This window comes from Panthera uncia (genome assembly GCF_023721935.1).
Source record: "Panthera uncia isolate 11264 chromosome B2 unlocalized genomic scaffold, Puncia_PCG_1.0 HiC_scaffold_24, whole genome shotgun sequence".
NCBI lineage: Eukaryota > Metazoa > Chordata > Mammalia > Carnivora > Felidae > Panthera > Panthera uncia.
In genome coordinates this window covers 4,971,621-4,988,756 of record NW_026057580.1, presented here as the reverse complement: position 1 = coordinate 4,988,756, position 17,136 = coordinate 4,971,621, and the positions used below count along the sequence as shown (strand labels likewise).

At 55.5% G+C, this 17,136-nt stretch overlaps 1 protein-coding gene across 1 annotated transcript in view; it reads right to left on the bottom strand.

The window, feature by feature from the left end:
- Window positions 1–11,909, bottom strand: part of MDGA1 (MAM domain containing glycosylphosphatidylinositol anchor 1) — a 57,784-nt gene extending 45,875 nt beyond the window's left edge. Inside the window, exon 1 of the mRNA XM_049653342.1 lies at window positions 11,716–11,909. Within this exon, the coding sequence (XP_049509299.1) occupies window positions 11,716–11,782 (67 nt within the window). The 5' untranslated portion in view covers window positions 11,783–11,909. The remainder of the gene's footprint in view (window positions 1–11,715) is intronic.
- Between the last annotated feature and the right edge of the window lie 5,227 nt (window positions 11,910–17,136).

Here is a 17,136-nt window from a genome sequence, read left to right as displayed (position 1 = left end):
TAAAGGTGTGGACATAAAAAAGTTTGTAAATACCATGTAGACAGGTCCTGGCTTCTCTTTGAACCTACGAGGTGATACTGGAGAATGAGAAAGATGCAGCTGTAGAGTCCCTTGGCTTTTAACTTCAGCTTTGACACCTCATTGCTGTGTGACCTTGGCAAGCCACTTACCTTCACTGGTCTGTTTCTTCTTGCACTGAATCTCAAAAATCTGCTTCTGGGTCACTACTTAAGGCAACTGCCTGGCAGATGAGCTCACTCCTTGCCACACCTTGAGACCCCATCTCATGGCCTTCCCTCTGTCTACTCTGTGGCCTTATTCCAGAAAGGAGAGTAAAGCCAGGCCTTGCCACCTCCAGCTTGCCTTGTGGGCTTATATACTTTACTGGAAGTTAAAGTGACCTCCCCCAAGGTCCCTCTGCATTTTACTGAAATGCCAGAACCAAACACAGGTAGATGGGGCCACCAGAATCCAGCTCCCTACCTCTACCCTCCTGATGTCCCTCTCAGACATGGGAAAAGGTGCCTTCATGAAGAGTTCCTTAAGAATCACATAGGGAAAGTCTCGGGGCCAAAGAGATGTTCAAGTTCAGCTCAAAGGCCTCAGCTCCTGAATCTTTCTGATAAGAGATTATGTTAAGGTGAGTGGAAATAGGGTCAGACAATGAGAAGTTTCCAGCAACAAGGACCAGAGACACTGAGCAAACAGCAATGGAGTAGCCTGGTCCCAGATGGGTGTGGGCCTGAGAGGGAGAAAATGAGCTAGATCATCACCTCTACAGTGCTCTCCAGTCCCTGGCTTCTAGTATGGACCTTCAGTTTCTGGTCTAAAAATCCACAGTGCCCTCCTGGTGGCTGTGAGCAAAAAGAGCTACCTGCTAGTGGAAAGGGGTATCGACCAGCAGAAATGAACAACCTCAAGCAAGTGTGAATGGTGCTGGGGTGGGGAGGAAGGAACAAGAGCACTGGAAGATACAGGGCACCTGGGTGGCTCCGTCACTTAAGCATCTGACACTTGATTTCGGCTCAGGGCATAATCTCACCGTTCATGAGTTCAAGCCCCGCGTCAGGCTTTGCACTGACAGCTCGGAGCCTGCTTGGGATTCTCTCTCTTTCCCTCTCTCTCTGTTTGCCCCTCCTTTGCTTGTGTGAGCGCTCTCTCTCTCTCTCTCTCTCAAAATAAATAAATAAACTTAAAAAAAAAAAAAAAGGAGCACTGGCAGATGGGAAACTAGACCCCTCATGAATGTCTGGGTGACCCTAAGCAAGTCTCCTCCCTATGTCTCTTCTGGGCATCCTCAGAGCAGCCAGAGCCCCTGAGCTAGGCTGGCAGGGAGGGGTGAGAGCAGCACTGACATCCATCTAAATCCTCTCTCATTTCAAGAAATGCCAACTGGCCCCAAGGTAGGGATTTGTGGTAAAGACTACTCATTACCTACCCAATACCCATTCTCCACTTCTTTCTAATGTAACCTGATATTTTCCTAGGTGACAATGTGCCCATCTAAAAGACTACATGTCTCAGCGTCCCTTGCAGCTAAGAATAGCCAATGGGATGCAAGCAGAAGTCATTGGGAGGGGGCTTCTGGAAAAGCTCTTTAATAGAAGCTGACTCAGCTGGAAGGTCCACCCTTTTAAATGTTCCTCCTTTCCTCCTGCCTGGAATGTGTCACGATGGCTGAGCCCCAGCAGCCCTTTGGCGACTTTGAAGCAAAATGCTCTAAGGCTGGAGTTCTTTATGCTGAACGTGTGTGTGTGTGTGTGTGCGCGCATACACACACACACACACACACACACACACACACACACTGATGCCTGGTTCCTACTCCCAGATGTTCTGATTTAACTGGTATGAGGTATGACCTAGGCATCAGGATTTTTAAGCACCCAACCTGGTAATTCTAACACGTGGCAGAGTTTGAGAAGCACCGTTGTAGAGAGAGCAGAGCAATAAGATGGAAAGAGAATGGATCTGCATTGACCAGGGAGTCACCATAGCAGTCATGGATAGTCTACCTCTCGACTTAAGAAAGTCAGCTTTAATTTGTTGGAGGCTCCATAGTCAAGACTTTGTTTCTAGCAACAGAATGTGATGTCTATCTGATATAAGACTGAGGGTCCTCAGCCAACCCATCCTCCACAACACAGGCTGGGGAACAAAAAATGGCCAGATACTTCCTTCAGGAACCTCACATGTGGGGCAGCAGGCAGACCCTAGACTTTGCACTGGGCAGGCTTGAGTGCAAATCCTTACTCCACTACCTGCTAACCCTACAGCCTTGGGCAAATCACTCAAGCTTCTCCAAAATGAGGGCTTTGGAAAGGACTGCACTCTCCTGCTCCACTGTGAGCTCCCCGGGGGCAGGTGCCCTTCACCCCTGCAGCCACGGCACCCACTACCCTTCCAGACACTCGGCAGATAGATATTCATTAAATATTTGCTTGGTTTACACTGAATTGCTGTGATGTGGTCCAGCTCTGAAATTTTCATTTTTCTCTAAACCAAAAAGAGAAAAGAATAAACAAAAGGGCAACGTTTCAACATGGTAACAGAATTTACCTACTGAAAATCAATGAAAACAGCATTTCTGGGGCAGTTTCTTTCAGGCTCTCTAGGTTCGGGACTGGAAATCCCGTGGTCAGAAGCAGAGGGAGGGGCCAGTCTCCCAAAGATCATGACCTGCACTTGCCAGTTAGAACTCTTAAACTAGAAAGCCTCCCTGCTCCTAATTTACAGAATAATAAGCATAGGGGTTTTTTTTTAAAACCCCAGGGTCCAGAGCTTGGCTGAAACAAAGCTTGGGCGGTGACCTAGAAAACCCAGAAATGCCCTCAGAAAGCCCAGGGGAAGAAGACATCTGTTTGGGCCTGACTCATTCGGATGCACTGTCTACACCAGCTGTGCCCGAGAATCGAGTGGAGAGCTCTTACAACCACAGCTGCCTTGATGCCACCTGCAGAGTTTCTGAATCAGGAGGTCTGAGGTGGAGCCGGGCATCTGTCGTTGAAAAAGCTCTCCAGGTGGTTCTGCCATGCCCCTGGGGTTGAGAACCACTTCTCCACGAAGCTTCCAGCCCTCCAGATAATCAAAGTCTATTTCAGCAGAGTTTCTTGGACTGGAAAGGAACCCAGAAGAGCGCGGGGTGGAATCTCCAAAGCTGGCCAAGCAGCGTCCTCATGCCTGCCCAGGTCACCACCCACTGACCCAGATCGCCCACCCCTGCAGCCCAGCTTCCCACAGGCGGAAGGCCAGGCAAGGGGAGCAGGAATTGCTGTTCAAGCCCTCCCTGGCCCGCCACGTTTCTCAAAAGCGCAGCCCGCACCTCCTGCTTCAACAGGCCACCCACACCCGGGGCTCCCTACCATCTGCCTGCCACCCCCTCTGCTCTCGCGAAACAGAGTCCCCAGAGTTCGCCTGAGAGCTTGCAAAGCATTATCACTGTTGGGCTTCTCTGGAATCCTAAGAGGCGGGCATGCCTAAACCGGCCTTCCAGATGGGGAAACTGAGGCTCGGAGGTGAGGCTACTGGGCCACAGCCCCTCACAGGCAGCAAGCCACCTACTTGGCCCTCCATCCCAAGTCTGCCGCTTCAGTCTAACCTCCTTCCTGTATGCCCTTGCTATCCAAAGAGCGACTGGACCAGCAGCATGGGCATCACACCGAGGAGTTCGTTACAAATGCAGAATCTCAGCGTAGCCCCGGACCCACTGAATCAGCATCTGAGGTTTCCCCAAGTCCCCAGAGGATCTCGAGGAGCCCTGCTGCCTCTCTGCCAACCTCCTAGTCCCCAGATGGCCTTTACTCTGTCTCCTCCTCCACCTTAAATGGCCCTTCCTCCCATAGACCCTGGCCCTTCTCCTGGCTTTCTGATCCCTGTCCCCTCTTAGGTCTCCTTCTTCCTCCCTGATGCCTTCTACTCTGTCTCCTCTCACTCCTTCCACCCCCAGGGTGCTGGTCTCAGTCCAGTGCCCCTCACTCTACTCTCTCTTCCCTGGCAATTTCAGTCCACTCATGATTTCAGCCCACATTGTTCTGTGCACATAAATCCACGTGTGCAAATCAGCCTCTTTCAGAATGCTCTCTCTCCTGAGCATGAACACTCGTGTCCACTTACCCCACCACCAGGGCTCCCACACATCCCACACCACAATCCCATAAAGTTCAAAACTGCACGGGCATCAGTCATTAGAATAAAGCGATGTGTTGAGGCCTGGCTGAGTGCCGAGCACAGTGCCCAGGGCTCCCCAGCACGGTCTCATGGCGTGCTTATCACAAACCCGTGCGGTGGGCTCGACTACCCACCGCAGTTTACTACTGTCGGCAGTAAACATTCCGACAAGCGGAAAAGCCATGCCTGAGAAAGCTGATGTAACCTTCCAGGCTCTCGTGGCTGGTGCCGGGCAGAGCTGGGGTTCGGCCCTGGTTTCTTACCCCGAATTCCAAGCTCTTAACTACGTCACGCCGTTGCCCTAAACCTGCCTGACTTCTGTGGCCTTTGCTCTGCCATTGTGTGCCAAACCTCACAGCCATTTTCAGCCCCAGCTCTTGCCTGTGCTCTTCCTGAAGCCCTTTTGGACCCTAATGATTGTACAGTCTCATTTCTTGCGTTTTCCGACAATCTCTAACCGGATCTCTTCCCCCACGCCCAACCCCCTACAGTCTATTCTCCACATGGCAGCTAGAGGGATTCTATTAAAAAGGTGTCAACTCATGTCTCTCTCTTGCTCAAAAGCCTCCCATGGCTCCCCCACGCCTCTCAGAATACAAGCCAACATCCTTACATAGCCTTCAAGACTGCAAACAACCAGGCCCCACTAACTCTCTCACGCCACCTCCTCCCCCTGCCCCCTGCATCGCTCACTTTGCTCCAGCCATACTGGACTCCTCGTTGTTGCCAAACAGGCCAGGCAGGCTCCTACTCCAGGGCCTTTGCGCTGGTTAATCTCCTGCCTGGAATATACTTCCTGCAGATATCCACTGGGCTTCCTCCCTCCGCATCTTCAGCTCTCTGTTCTGGTGGCACCTATACAAGGAAGCCTCCCAGCCACTCTGTATGTGAACTTGAACCACAGTCTACCCCTCCTTGTCCCTTAAGCTCCTTTCCCCTTTTTCATCGAACCCATCACCATAGGATGCATTTTATACTTGTTTACTGTTTACTGTCTGTCTCCCCTCAGCGTGAATGCAAACTCTAAGAGAGTAAGAGCTTATTTCTCTCGCCAGATATCTCGTGTTCCATACAGAGCCTTTACTCCCTGTGGTTCTTGTACCTGAGACCTCCTGTCCATTCTCACAGCCACCACCCTGGATGGAGTTCTCCCTATGAATTCCCCAGACAACCGCGGAACCTCCCAACCAGTCTCCCTCCTCCTGACCATATATACCCTCTTCAAAACACACAGCTGCACAGCAGCCTGAAATATGGCTGACATCAACCCATTTCTCTGCTCAGGACCTTCCTGACAGCTTCTCCCAGACCCAGAATTCCAGCCTCCTACACCCAAACACAGGCTCCGTAATCCGATATGGGTTTGAGCCCAGCTCCAGCACTTGGACAGGTGACTTTATCTTTCTGAGCCCTCAGTTTACTTTTTTGGTAAAATGGGCTGAAAATGACTCACTCCAAGGGTTGTAGTGACTGCATGTTTGTAGTGAATGCACGTTTGTGATCTCAGCCCAGGCAGTAAACATTAGCCATTGTTATGATTGTTCCTTTGCTGTGCCAACTCTAAGTGCCCATTCTTTTTCAAACGATGTTCCAGCCCGACAGAACAACTCATTACTCCCTGCACAGACCAGGTTCTTTACCCTCCATGCCTTTGCCACAGTGAGCCCTCCATCTGTGATGTTCTCCTCAGGCCTTACTTCTATTCATCGAGCCAGTTGAAACGCCCCCTTCACAAGACCTTGGAAGTAACTTCCTAACCCTTTGAATTCCCTCAGTCCTTTATCTGCCCTGGCCACATGGCATTTACCAAGATCTTCAGGAACCATCTTGTGTGTAACTCCTCTCCCCTTCTCCTTGAGGGAGGAAACTCCATCTTTCCTACCTCCAAATCAGAAGGTCCCCAGCGATGGAGCCTCGTGGCCACTTCTTACCAGCTGTGTAACCTTGAGCAGGTCACTTAAGTGTCTGTCTCCTCTTCTCTTAAATGCGGACAATAGGACATGCTATGCTAACCTCTCAGAACCTTACGGGAATCAGAGGCATACGAGCACTGGGTAAAGGCACATGACACTTACTCCCTATGAGGGATTGTTGTAATAACCAATGATTCTCTCGAAAAGAGTCATTCTTCTTTGCATAAAGGGACACCTGAAAGAACCATCACCAAATGCAGGGTGGGATATCAAGTGAGCTTTACTTTCTTCCTTATAATTTTTTGTATTCTCTGATTGTTTTGCAAAGAGCACGTGTTACTCATTGACTGCGGGGGTGGGGGGTGGGGGTAACAATTCCATTGTTTAAAAAAGATTCCTCAGTTATTAAGCATTGGTCTCGACTCCTGTATCGGCATTCAAATGCAGTGGGGTCCCTTAATACCTAGTTCCTGCCATGGGCAGATTGTGTGCCTGCAAAGCAGAGTGTTCTGAGAAGGGGAGGAAGATGAAGAACAGGGGCCACACCCCAGGTTCACAAAGAGGCAGCTCTGTGACGGATACAGTCCCAGCTCTGCACACCGCCCCACCTGGGCAGGATCCCACAGAGCTGAGACCTACTGCCGAGCTCTCTTGCGGCATGGGGCGCAGCAAGTGTGGCTTTGGCCACAGGCAAATGCCCTGTGACAGGGGGTGGGTGTGTGGGAGGTGGAGGTGGCCTGGAGCATCAGAAGGCCTTAAGGAGCTCCCAAAGACCCCAGGCTGAGGAACTGGAATAACTCATCCCACCGGGAGGCTTGAGGCCCAGGGAGCCCAGAAAAGGCAATGTGGTGGCCAAGCCCTCCCCCTGCTGGCCACATCTGGAGTGGCAGTGCCAGCAGCATCAGGTACAGTCCTTGGGCAGCTACGCACACTCCCTGCACCTGGGGCCTGGTCAGGCTCAGGTGTCCAGCGGTAGGTAGGGGGCAGGGCAATGTCCTGCCAGGACTGAGAGGCCCAAGGTCCTCTCTCCCAGGCCCCTTGCCTTTGTGGGGTGCAGCACTGCCTGACCCAACATGGAGATGGAAGACAAGAGTGGGGGAGAAGAAAGGCAGAGAAGTGATGAGGAAGGAGGAAGGGAGGAGGTAGCAGAGAGGGGTCCTTCACACTTCAGCCTATCTCACTACTCCCAGGCCCACCCGTGCCTCCTGGGCAGCTAGAGACGCTGGGGCTGCTACCACTGCCCGGATTTCCACCCCCGCCCCCAGGTATTGATTTCCTGCATCATTCATTTGCCGGGCCTTGGCGGCCGTGATTAGCTCCTTCCATTCTCCCTCCGGAGCACTCCCCCTGCCAACAGCACCCACCCCACCCCACCCCCACCCCCACCCCGTTCCTCCCTGTTCTAGCAAAGCAGAGCTAATACCAGGCTCTAAAGGAAGCTTTGCCGCCCGGCCTCAGCAACTCACAGCCAAGCCTGGCCAATTACAAGTGGGCCCCTGGCATGTCCCCAGCACACTCCCTCAAGGGTGCTTTCCGGCTAATAAAATCCTCTCTAACCACCCCCTCACCAGGGCCCCACCACCACCCATGAAACACCGATCCCCTGCCTGCAGTGTAGGATGGGGCACCATGCAGATCTTGACCCTAAGTGGGGCTCTCCAGGCTCTGCTACTGGACCTGGGGAGTCCTGAGGCTGGCTCAGGGGCCAACATCAACTTCAGCAGGGAAAGGTGGAGGGGGGTGGGAAGACAATGCTGGCAAGGCAAAGAAACCAGCCTGACTTGTGGGCACAAGGCTCCATCTCTCTCTCATGCAGTTACCATAACTGGGAAGGAAGAAGGAACAGAGGCTGGAACCTTCTTGAGGACATTTAGAAACCCCCAGAGCCTTCCATTAGCCCTAGGGGACCAGTTTTCTGATGGCATGCCTTCTCCAAGGACAGGGTTAGATCTGGACAGCCAGACTCAAGACTTGTGGTAGAAACTCTAGTGAGAAATCCCAAGAGTGCCCACAGCCAGGATCAACACCCAGAAGATGGCACTGGGAGACGCACTTCCTGAAATTCTTTCTCTGCACCCCTCAGAGGAGGGGGAAAAAAACCCTGACTTGGTGATAATTCTGTAAGCTATGTTGCTCTTGTCAAATTATTCAACATCTGTCTTCATGTTCCCACAAAAATTAGCATAGGATGGTAGTTTCTGATGACACCTTTGGTGAAATATTTTGACTTCCACCAGTAAGTTGCAAACAACCTGTCTTAAGGATAATGTCAATTCCTACTCCTGCATATTAAATAATCCAGAGGTTTGCTGTGTTTTTGTAAGGGAGTGGAATCCCACTGACCTGCCCTGGCCGGGCGTCCGGCAGCTACGGGGAGAAGCGGAAGCCAGGATGGAGGAGCGGGTGTTTTCTGATGCTTTCCACACACGGGATGCCCTTCCTCCCTCACCTGGCTCCTGCCTTTGCCCAGGAGTAGGCCTCTGGGGCCAGCCCACCCCCCTGGCCGGCCAGAAAACAGACTGCAGAATCCACCACGGAGCACAACAAACCGGGCCAGGAGATTGGGAGGCAGGGAGGGAAGAGGAGATCGGCTCCAAATGGACCATCTGGTCCAGCACTGGGCTGCCGTAGCATCTGTGTCCCAAAGAAGGAGCGAAACCACCTGGCCAGACTGAGAGCACCTCCCCAGCCCTGCTACAGACAGCAGACCTCAGACCCCGGCAACAGGACCCTCAGATGGAAGCAGCCAATAGGCTCTGGACACCTGCCTCCTACCAGCCTCAACAGAGACCCACAGCCCAAGCTAGATAGATCCTGCCGGCTTTGCCCTCCTGCTCTTCTGCCCTCTCGATTCAGCTTCCATGTTAATCTACCCCTCCCTCAGCCACGCAGGGCTAGGCAGAGGGGAAGGGGCCGGGTTCCCTCCCCAGGACACATGTTTTCTTTTGTGCCTTGGCTAAAACTGGCCTCTCCTCACTGCCAAGGCAGCACTGGGCTTTCAGCCTCTTCTCTCTCCTCCTCCCTGAGGTCTCCTACAGCTGCCAGTCTAGGAATCTGTGACTCTCCCTAAAGCAGAGACCCTCAGAGTGTGCCCCACTACCCTGCTGGAAAACATCCTAGACAGACTTCTTGGGGAGAAAGAATTTCAAAAAGCATTTCCTCAACCTCCCCCCACGCCCTGCCACCTGCAACCATGGCCCTTCATTCCTGCAGCAAACATTTGCCGAGCTCCTGCTGTGTGCCCGGCACCATGTTGGATGCCAGGATACAATGATGGACACAAGTGGCCATCTCTCACCCCTACACTCTACTCTTTCTCACGCTGCTTCATCTGCTTTAGGCAGAGAGGGAAACCAGGGTGGGGGGGGGGTGGGCAGAAGAACTACGGTAGTACCATAGTTCCCCCTTCTGCTGTCTCTGGCCAAAGCTTCTAGCATCACAAAGAACTCAGCAGCCTCTTGCCATCCTCCTTCTCATACTAGATCTTAACCTCTTCCCCATCTATCCCAATAAAGATGCTTCACTCTGCAATTTCCCTGAGGCCCCAGCCTGCCCTGGAGCCAACACCTCAAAGGGAAGATGCAAAGACTGTCACCCTAGAGCCCTGGGGTTGGCCCCAGTACACCCAGCTTGGTTTGCTCTAAGTGGAGAGCAACAAAAAGTGAGATCTAGGCACATGAGGGAGGAGAAAATACAGAAAATGAGAGGCAGATAAGCCAATGGCTAAATCCTGGTCCCCTAGGACTCTGAAATCAGGGTCTACAGACACTGCTTCCATAGCCCCCACCCGACCCCAACCCTGCCCTTATTGCTGGGGTTTCCAGGCTAGGCTCAGAGGGGCTTCCCCAACATGGGCCCTGTGCAGCCCTGGAGAAGTCTGGAAAAGCTGGAGGGGACCAAGGAGAGGGATGACCAGGAGATAGTTCGCCAGATCTGCCCAAGGACACTTAGGGGGGAGGGGCAGAGTAGAGGACAGTAGGGAATAGTGAGGGTTCTCTGTCACCCTCAGAGCCCCTGGGGTGTGGTGAGGAGGTAAAGACCTCAGTGACATCCATCCTTAGGCCACCTCTTAAGGAGGCAGTGAAGCTACAAGAAAACCTTGGGGACAACGAAGAAAAAGAACCCCCACCCCCACCCCAGCCCTCTGGTGTCTTCCTCTGCCCCCGGGGAGGCCTCTGGGGCTAGCTCAGTGGCCTCCTCCCCACAACCCAGCCTCTCTAGGTCCCTGCTACATTCTTCCTTCTTTTTTCCTCTTCTGGCCTATGTAAAGGGCCAGGCAGTAAGAGACACACAAACTAATTAAGAGCAGAGTTTGGCCAGATGCCTGGGCCGGCCTCCCCAGGGAATTATGCCCAAGCCAGCAAGCTGTATAGAGCCAGGAGCATGTCACCTCCCAGACACCCCTCAAGACACCCCTGCCCCTCGCGAGGTACCAGGAGGCAACGCCAGCCACCCCCAGAAGGAAGCATTTAACATCTGCGCCCCAGGCTGGCAGCTGGGGGGACAATGTCTCTGCCTCCACACCAACAGAACAGGTCAAACTCTCCCCTGATCTAAAGATGAATAATTAGGCCCTGGACTCAGGATAGAGGGACGGGGAACCCTCCCACCCCACCTATACAATATTAAAAAGTGATCTGTGCAGACCATCCTGCAGTCAGAAGGCAGAGTAAGGGCCACTAGGCCCTGAGACTGTAAGGTCAGGGCACTGAAGCCTACTAGAACTCAGAAGGAGGGTCCCTGAGAGTGGTGAGCCCTGGGGTGATCCTGGACATTGATGCCTGCTCTCAGGACCTCTCCCCAGGAACACCCACGGGAGAGACAGGAGAAGGGGTAACCAGCCAGCGCCCCCTTAGCGCCGGAAAGCGAGGCGTAGGGACGCAGGAGCAAAGCTGCGTGGCAGGAGGCAGAGTTTGAACACGTAGCCCGATGGGTGCGTGCCGTGTTTGCGTTTCCTGGGGACGGTGGCTGAATGCGTCCGTGTATGCGCTCAGGGAGAAAGAAGGTGGGGCTGGGGTTTTGTAGCTGGGAACCGGGGATGGGAAGAACTGGCTCACGCTAGATCCGAAAACGGATGCCGGGGTTTTAGGTGCCCATTCCAGGGGATGCTGGCATCCGCTCTGGCAGTCAAGAAGCGAGTAAAAGAAGCGAAGCCGCAGCGAGAGCGGGGAAGGCGAGCCCGCCGCCCCGCCGCCGTGCTGGCAGCCAGCTCACCCGCAAGCCGCGCGCAACTCCGGATCGTGCATCGCTCGGCTTGTACTCCGGAGGCCGAGCCAGGGTAGGACTAGGTTTCCGTGCAAGTCGCTGCCCCAGGCTCGGGTTTGGGGTCAGTCGGGATCTCCCGAGCCCACTGGGTGCTCTCAAGGGTTTCGAGTCACTCCGGCCCCCGGCAAGGTTTGAGGAAGTGTGTGCCTCCCCCTGGCATCCCCGGCTTCACGCCAGACCCTACGACCCGTTTCCGTGCTCTGAAACAGCGAGCTCGATCTCCTCGCGCCCTGAAAAGGGCGGGGACCCGGGCATCCACTCCAGAGTCCGAGCCGGGGTCCCCACCAAACCCCGGCAGCGCGCACTTTGTGCCTCTTGCAAAGTTTCCGCGCGGTGCTAAGCCAGCGTGGAGCGGGACGCGGGATCTTACCGTAGACTCCTTGTCCCCGGCAGTGGAAGGGGATCAGCGCCAGAAGTAGAAGGCAGGTCACCTCCATCTTCACGGCCGGTGCTTCATCCCCGCGAGGCGGCGCAGCCCGAGAGGTGGCGGGGGGCGCATCCGCCGGGGCCCCGCGAAGCCCCCTGCGTCCCCCCTTTCCCCGAGAGGCGACAGAGGGGGCGGCGACGGAGACCGGGAGACTGAGGAGGCGGCGGTGGCTGCGGCGGCGACCCGGGTTTCTCCTCCGGCGGGGCCGCTGCCCGCGTGGGGACGCAGGGGGCGCTGGCCCGGCCCCGGGTGCCTTGGCGCGCCCGGCGCAGCAGCCAGCGCCCCGGCCCGAGGAGCCCGGCCGCCGATCTGCCCCGGGTCCCCAGGGCTGTCTGCTCCGTGTGCTGGGCGCCAGGGACCCCTCTGCGGCGGCAGGGGCTCTTCGATCCAACAGACCACCGACGACTGACAAACTTGTCTTTTTCCCCGCCCAGGGGACGCCCCTCCGCGGAGTGGGGGCTGGAAGGCCCGGGCTTCGCTCGGGTTAATCCGCGGTCTCCAGTCCTGCGGCGGGTCCTGGAGTCTCAGTAGCCCGACCCAGGGGGGCCGGATTGGGCGCCCTCCCAAAGGCGAAGGAGCCCCGGCCCCGGCCCTCCTGAGCGGGGGAGAAGCGCTGGCTGGGCTCGGCCAAGGGGCGAGATCCACGGGTCCCCAGGTCCGCGAAGTTACCCGAGCCACCGAGGAGCCCCGGGGAGGAATCGCGCCCCGGCGCCCCGCGGGAATCAGGAGAGCAATTCCAGCCAAGAGAGACCCGGGAAAGCGGGGAAAGGAGGAAAGTTTGAGTCGTTTGAAAAATATTCGCGCTCTCGGCGAGGCCGGGGCTGCGGCGCGGGCGCCGCTCGCCGCCTCCGCTCGTCGCGCTTCGCTCCCGCCGTCTGGCCGCGGCCGTGGCGCTCCCGGTCTCGATGCTCTCCGGAGAGTGGGGCTGCGCCGCGCCCCAAGTTGGTCGTCCCCGCCCCCGCCCGGCGGCCTCGGCCAGCGGGGGCCCCGAGCGGGCGGGGCCGGGCCGGGCTCCCGGGCGCGGCGGCCGCTGGGCTCGGGGCCGCGGGAGCGCTCCGCTCGCTCGGCAACTTGAGCTTCGCTGTGCTGCTTTTTCCCCCCTAGGAGCTTTTCATTCCGCGCTCCCCCCGCCTCCCTCCCTCCCTCCCTTCCTCCTCCCTCCTCCTCGCGTCTCCTCGTTCGGTCTCTCGCTCTCCCACCCTTTGTCGCTCGCTCTCCTGTTTGATTCCCCTCCAGTTAAAAAAAGGAGCCAATTAAAGGCAGCCCAGCTCGCCCGGCCCAGCCTCTGTCCAATTTCCTCGCCTCCCCCAGGACCAATTAGAGAAAACAAAACAGGGCTGGGGGAAGCAGACTGCCTGCTTTCTCCTCTCCCTCTCTTTCTCTCTCTCTCTCTCTCTCTCTCTCTCTCTCTCTCTGCCCCTCCCCCTTCTTTCCCTCTCTCCGCCCCCCCACCCCCCCAGCAGGAAAATGTCAGAAAGCAGAAATGGATCCATCTATCCCGAGGACAGTGGCGGAGGGACGTGGGTTTCGGCGCGGGCTCTGCAGCCGCGCGCTCGCACGCTCTCACGCTCGCTCTTCGCCCGCCCTTGCACACCCAGACTGGCTGCCGAGCCGGGTACACCGATTCCAGTAAGCTCGCGGGGCAAGCACGGCCGTTCGCCCCGGGGACCGAAGCCTGCGGGGCACTGCACACTTTGTAAATGTTTTGCACTTTTGGTGGTTGGAACTACAGCGGAGGTCGGAAGGAAAGGCCAAGGGCCCGCGTCTCTTGGGGTCCTGCAGGCGCGCGAGCCGGCCGCCTGCTGTCGGTCTGCAGGGCTGTCTGCGCGGCCCCGGAGTCCCTCCGCCCCCGCCCGAGCCCCCGCCCCTTTCCAGGCAGCCTCGGCCTCTCCCTGCGTAGGGCGTGGGGGCCACCGCCAGAGCAGCTGGCTGAGCCGGGGGCGGAGAGCGCACGCTTAGAGCTCCAGCCCTTGCCTCGGCCCACAGGTTGCCAACAGGTTTGTCCGCAGGACCCCGCCACCGGAGCTCCCCGAGGCCACCCACATTCTCCCCGGCTTGCCCCTGTCTCTCCCCATCCTGCCTCTCCTTAGGACCTCAAGCGCCCCCAAGCGCCCCAGGGGCGCACTCTCTTCCGGCAGCCAAGCCCGGGGCCCCCTCCAGCTGCGGGCGTCAGACACTCCGGAACTCCGCTACCTCACCCCGCCCCCAAGAGCTGGGGTGGGGAGAGCGCTCCTCCCAAACGCCAGCAGGGAGGGGGCGTCGGCTGGGAAGCCGGGAGGGCTGCCTCCGCTGCGCCTCCGATCGCTTCCCCCTACCCCGGTCCTGCTAATCTCACCTGCTCCACCTGTCGCCGTTATTTATCTCGGCTTGTGCGCAAGGACTGTATCAGGGCGGCCCGTGGGAGCGCGGACAACCGCAGCAGCTAACAAGCGGGGAGATTATTAACCCTCCTTCCCCCGCTCCCCGGAACTGTTCAGTATCTGGGCTGTGATGGTGGTTACCCGACTCTGCATTTACCAAAACTCAAAGAACTTACACCAAAAAGATTTAATTTTTCAATATGGAAATTAAAACATGAATTTTAAAAAATAATAAAACCCACCCCTTCCCCAGGTCGTTTCCTGCTAGGTCCCCCCCTCCCCTGACCCTCAAGGGACTGCTCACCGGAGAACGTGACCGGGCAGCAGTGGGAGGTATTGGGAGAAATGCCAGGCCGCCACTGGGGGTGTGCCATCAGTTGGCACCTCCTCAGTTCCCTTTCGGTCCATCCTGGGAAGTCCGAAAACATCTGAAGAATCTTATTTTTCAGCCCCCCTCCAACTGATTGTTCCTTCTTCATCTCCCCCCACCCCCTTCTCTCTCTTTCGTTTCCTGTGGATCCAAGGCTGAATAAGAGGATCCAGTTTAGTGCTGAGCACCTGGCAGAGGCCAGCTGAAGATCTGCTAAATGAATGGATGAGTGATACCCATCATAAGGCCAGAGACCACAGACTTAGGATACCCTCCGTACAGCCATCCTTTCTACGCTCCACCCCAAACCAATACCCCAAAGAGAAAAATCCATTTCCTGCTCCACGGGAAGTCTGAAGAGGAAGTGGCATCGATGGAGGGTGTGATGATGAATATCTTATTGTCATCTCCTTCCCATTGTTCAAAAATTCCTAGAAACCCTCACCGCCTCCAGGAAGCTCTCAGGGTGATTCCCCGCTCTCCTTGGCTTCGCCCATTCTGAATTAAATGACCTTGTATCCATGTCATAGGAGACTGCCTTCCTATTTTCCAATTAGCTGGTCCAACCCCAGACAGCAGTTGATTGCTCCTCTTTGGCCTTGGGATGTATTACTGAGGAGCAGGGAACCCCACTGACTCAGCTGACATGCATTTGAGTTTGCCCTCCCTGAACACACACTGGCCTGAAGGAGAGAGAAGACTCATGGTCAGGGAGAGACCAGGAGGAGGGGTGGGGGGTGAGGGAGCCAGGCTGGGATTGAACATTTGCTGTAGCTAATTCACTTGTGAATACTCTGCAGCTAATTGTATGCAGTGTAAATACCTTGACATCCTGTTTGCGTGTGCCTGTAGATTCAGCCATCTCCTCCCCCAAGTGTGCCTGGTCTGCTGCCTCTGACACGGCCCTCTGTCTGGCAACCCCGGAGAAGGGAAAAAGTACTAGACTTGAGAACCATCAGCCCGACGTTCCAGTCCTAACCTCTCTAGGCCTCAGTTTCCCCAGCTGTAAAGTGAGTAGGATCCCTATCTCACAGAATGGTTGAGAAACAGGAGTGGATAAGAGCTGATACCATGGGCTGGGAACTATTCTAAGCCCTACATGTCGGTAACTATTTAATCTTCATAACAACTATGTGAGATGGGGCTGTTATTCTCATAGAATAACATAGAACGATTTAGTGACTCACACAGCTAAGTGGCCAAACCGGGCTTTGACCTAGGTAGCTGGGCTCCACGACACTGCTCTTTCCTACTGCTCTATACTGAAAAGGGCTTAGGTGCCTAGTAAATGTTTTCACAAGAAATGTTTCCTATTCTCCTCACACACGGAGAACAATTCACTGGGCCCCAAATGGGCTGTTGAGGGGTGGGGATATGAGCTCTAGACCACTGGACCTGAGCCCGACTGAGGCTGGGCTGCCTGGAGGCTCCGTGGGTAGCACCTGATGTCAACTCCTGAGTTCCACCCAAGATAGTCTAGGAAAACCCTATTCTTCTGCCCCGGAGAAATCCCAGTCCTTGGATTCCAAGAGATTTCAGGAACTAGCTGCTGATTGAGGGGGGGGGGGGGGGTGACAGGCCAGGGAACCAGGAACCCCAGACTTTGGCCAAGCAGGGCAGCTGAGGGCTTTTATTGTGAGAGCTCCTTCCTAGAAAGCTCCCCCATCTCCTCCTGCCTTAGGCAAGTTAGAGCCTGGGAGAAGAGAGAAGGAGGAGGAGAAGGAGGAGAGAGAGAGAGAAAGAGAGAGGGAGAGGAAGTCTTTGTGGAAATGGTGTTGTCGCCTTTGTGAGGGAGATTGTCTCTGAAAATCATACAGTGGCAGGTATCGATTCAATCTCAGGGCAAGACACTTTCTGGTCAGGTGGGGTGAAGGCTGACTGGGAGGGGTAAAGAATGAGCAGAGTTATGACCTCGCAGGAAGACCAGTTTATTAATTCAGGCTCTAACAAATAGCCAATTAGTGGTTCCAGCTGCTAATTAGTAAGCAGTTAACTCCCGTTCTAAAACGTGCTTCTCAAGACTAGTGACAATGCAGTCCTGCAATGACACCCTTGGAGAGGAGGAGACTTCCGACACCCAGGTTCTGTAGCCCCTCCCCTCCCTCCTCATTGGCAGATCCTCTGCTCTGGGAGCCTGTCTGTTCACCATTCATTCACTTAACGAGTATCTCCGTCTCTGTGCCAGGCACTGCTCCAGGCACTGCAGATTCAATGTGAATGAACAGACCAGAGCCTACCCTCAGGGAGGTTATTTTCTGGTGAAGAGGCAGGCAAAAGACTATATGAATAAGGAAACGAAATCGTATTTAGATAGCAAGGAAATACTACAGCTAGGAAGAGGAGGAGGCAGTGGGAGGGCCAAAATGTGAGAGAGGGTATCTGGACTAGATTCCGCTGACACTGGAGTCATGACCTTGAAGAAGAGGGGGGGGGGGGGGGTCAACCTGTGCCAATATCTGGGGGAAGAGCATTGCAGGTGTAAAGGCCCCGCAGTGGTGAAAGAGGATTTGGCTGCAGTTGAATAGGTGACCGGAGAGTAGTAGGAGCTGACATCAGAGGGGTTAAGGGGACAGGTCTTTTGGGCCTTAGGGCCATTGCAGGAGGTTGGGTGTTATTCCCAGGAGATGGGAGCTC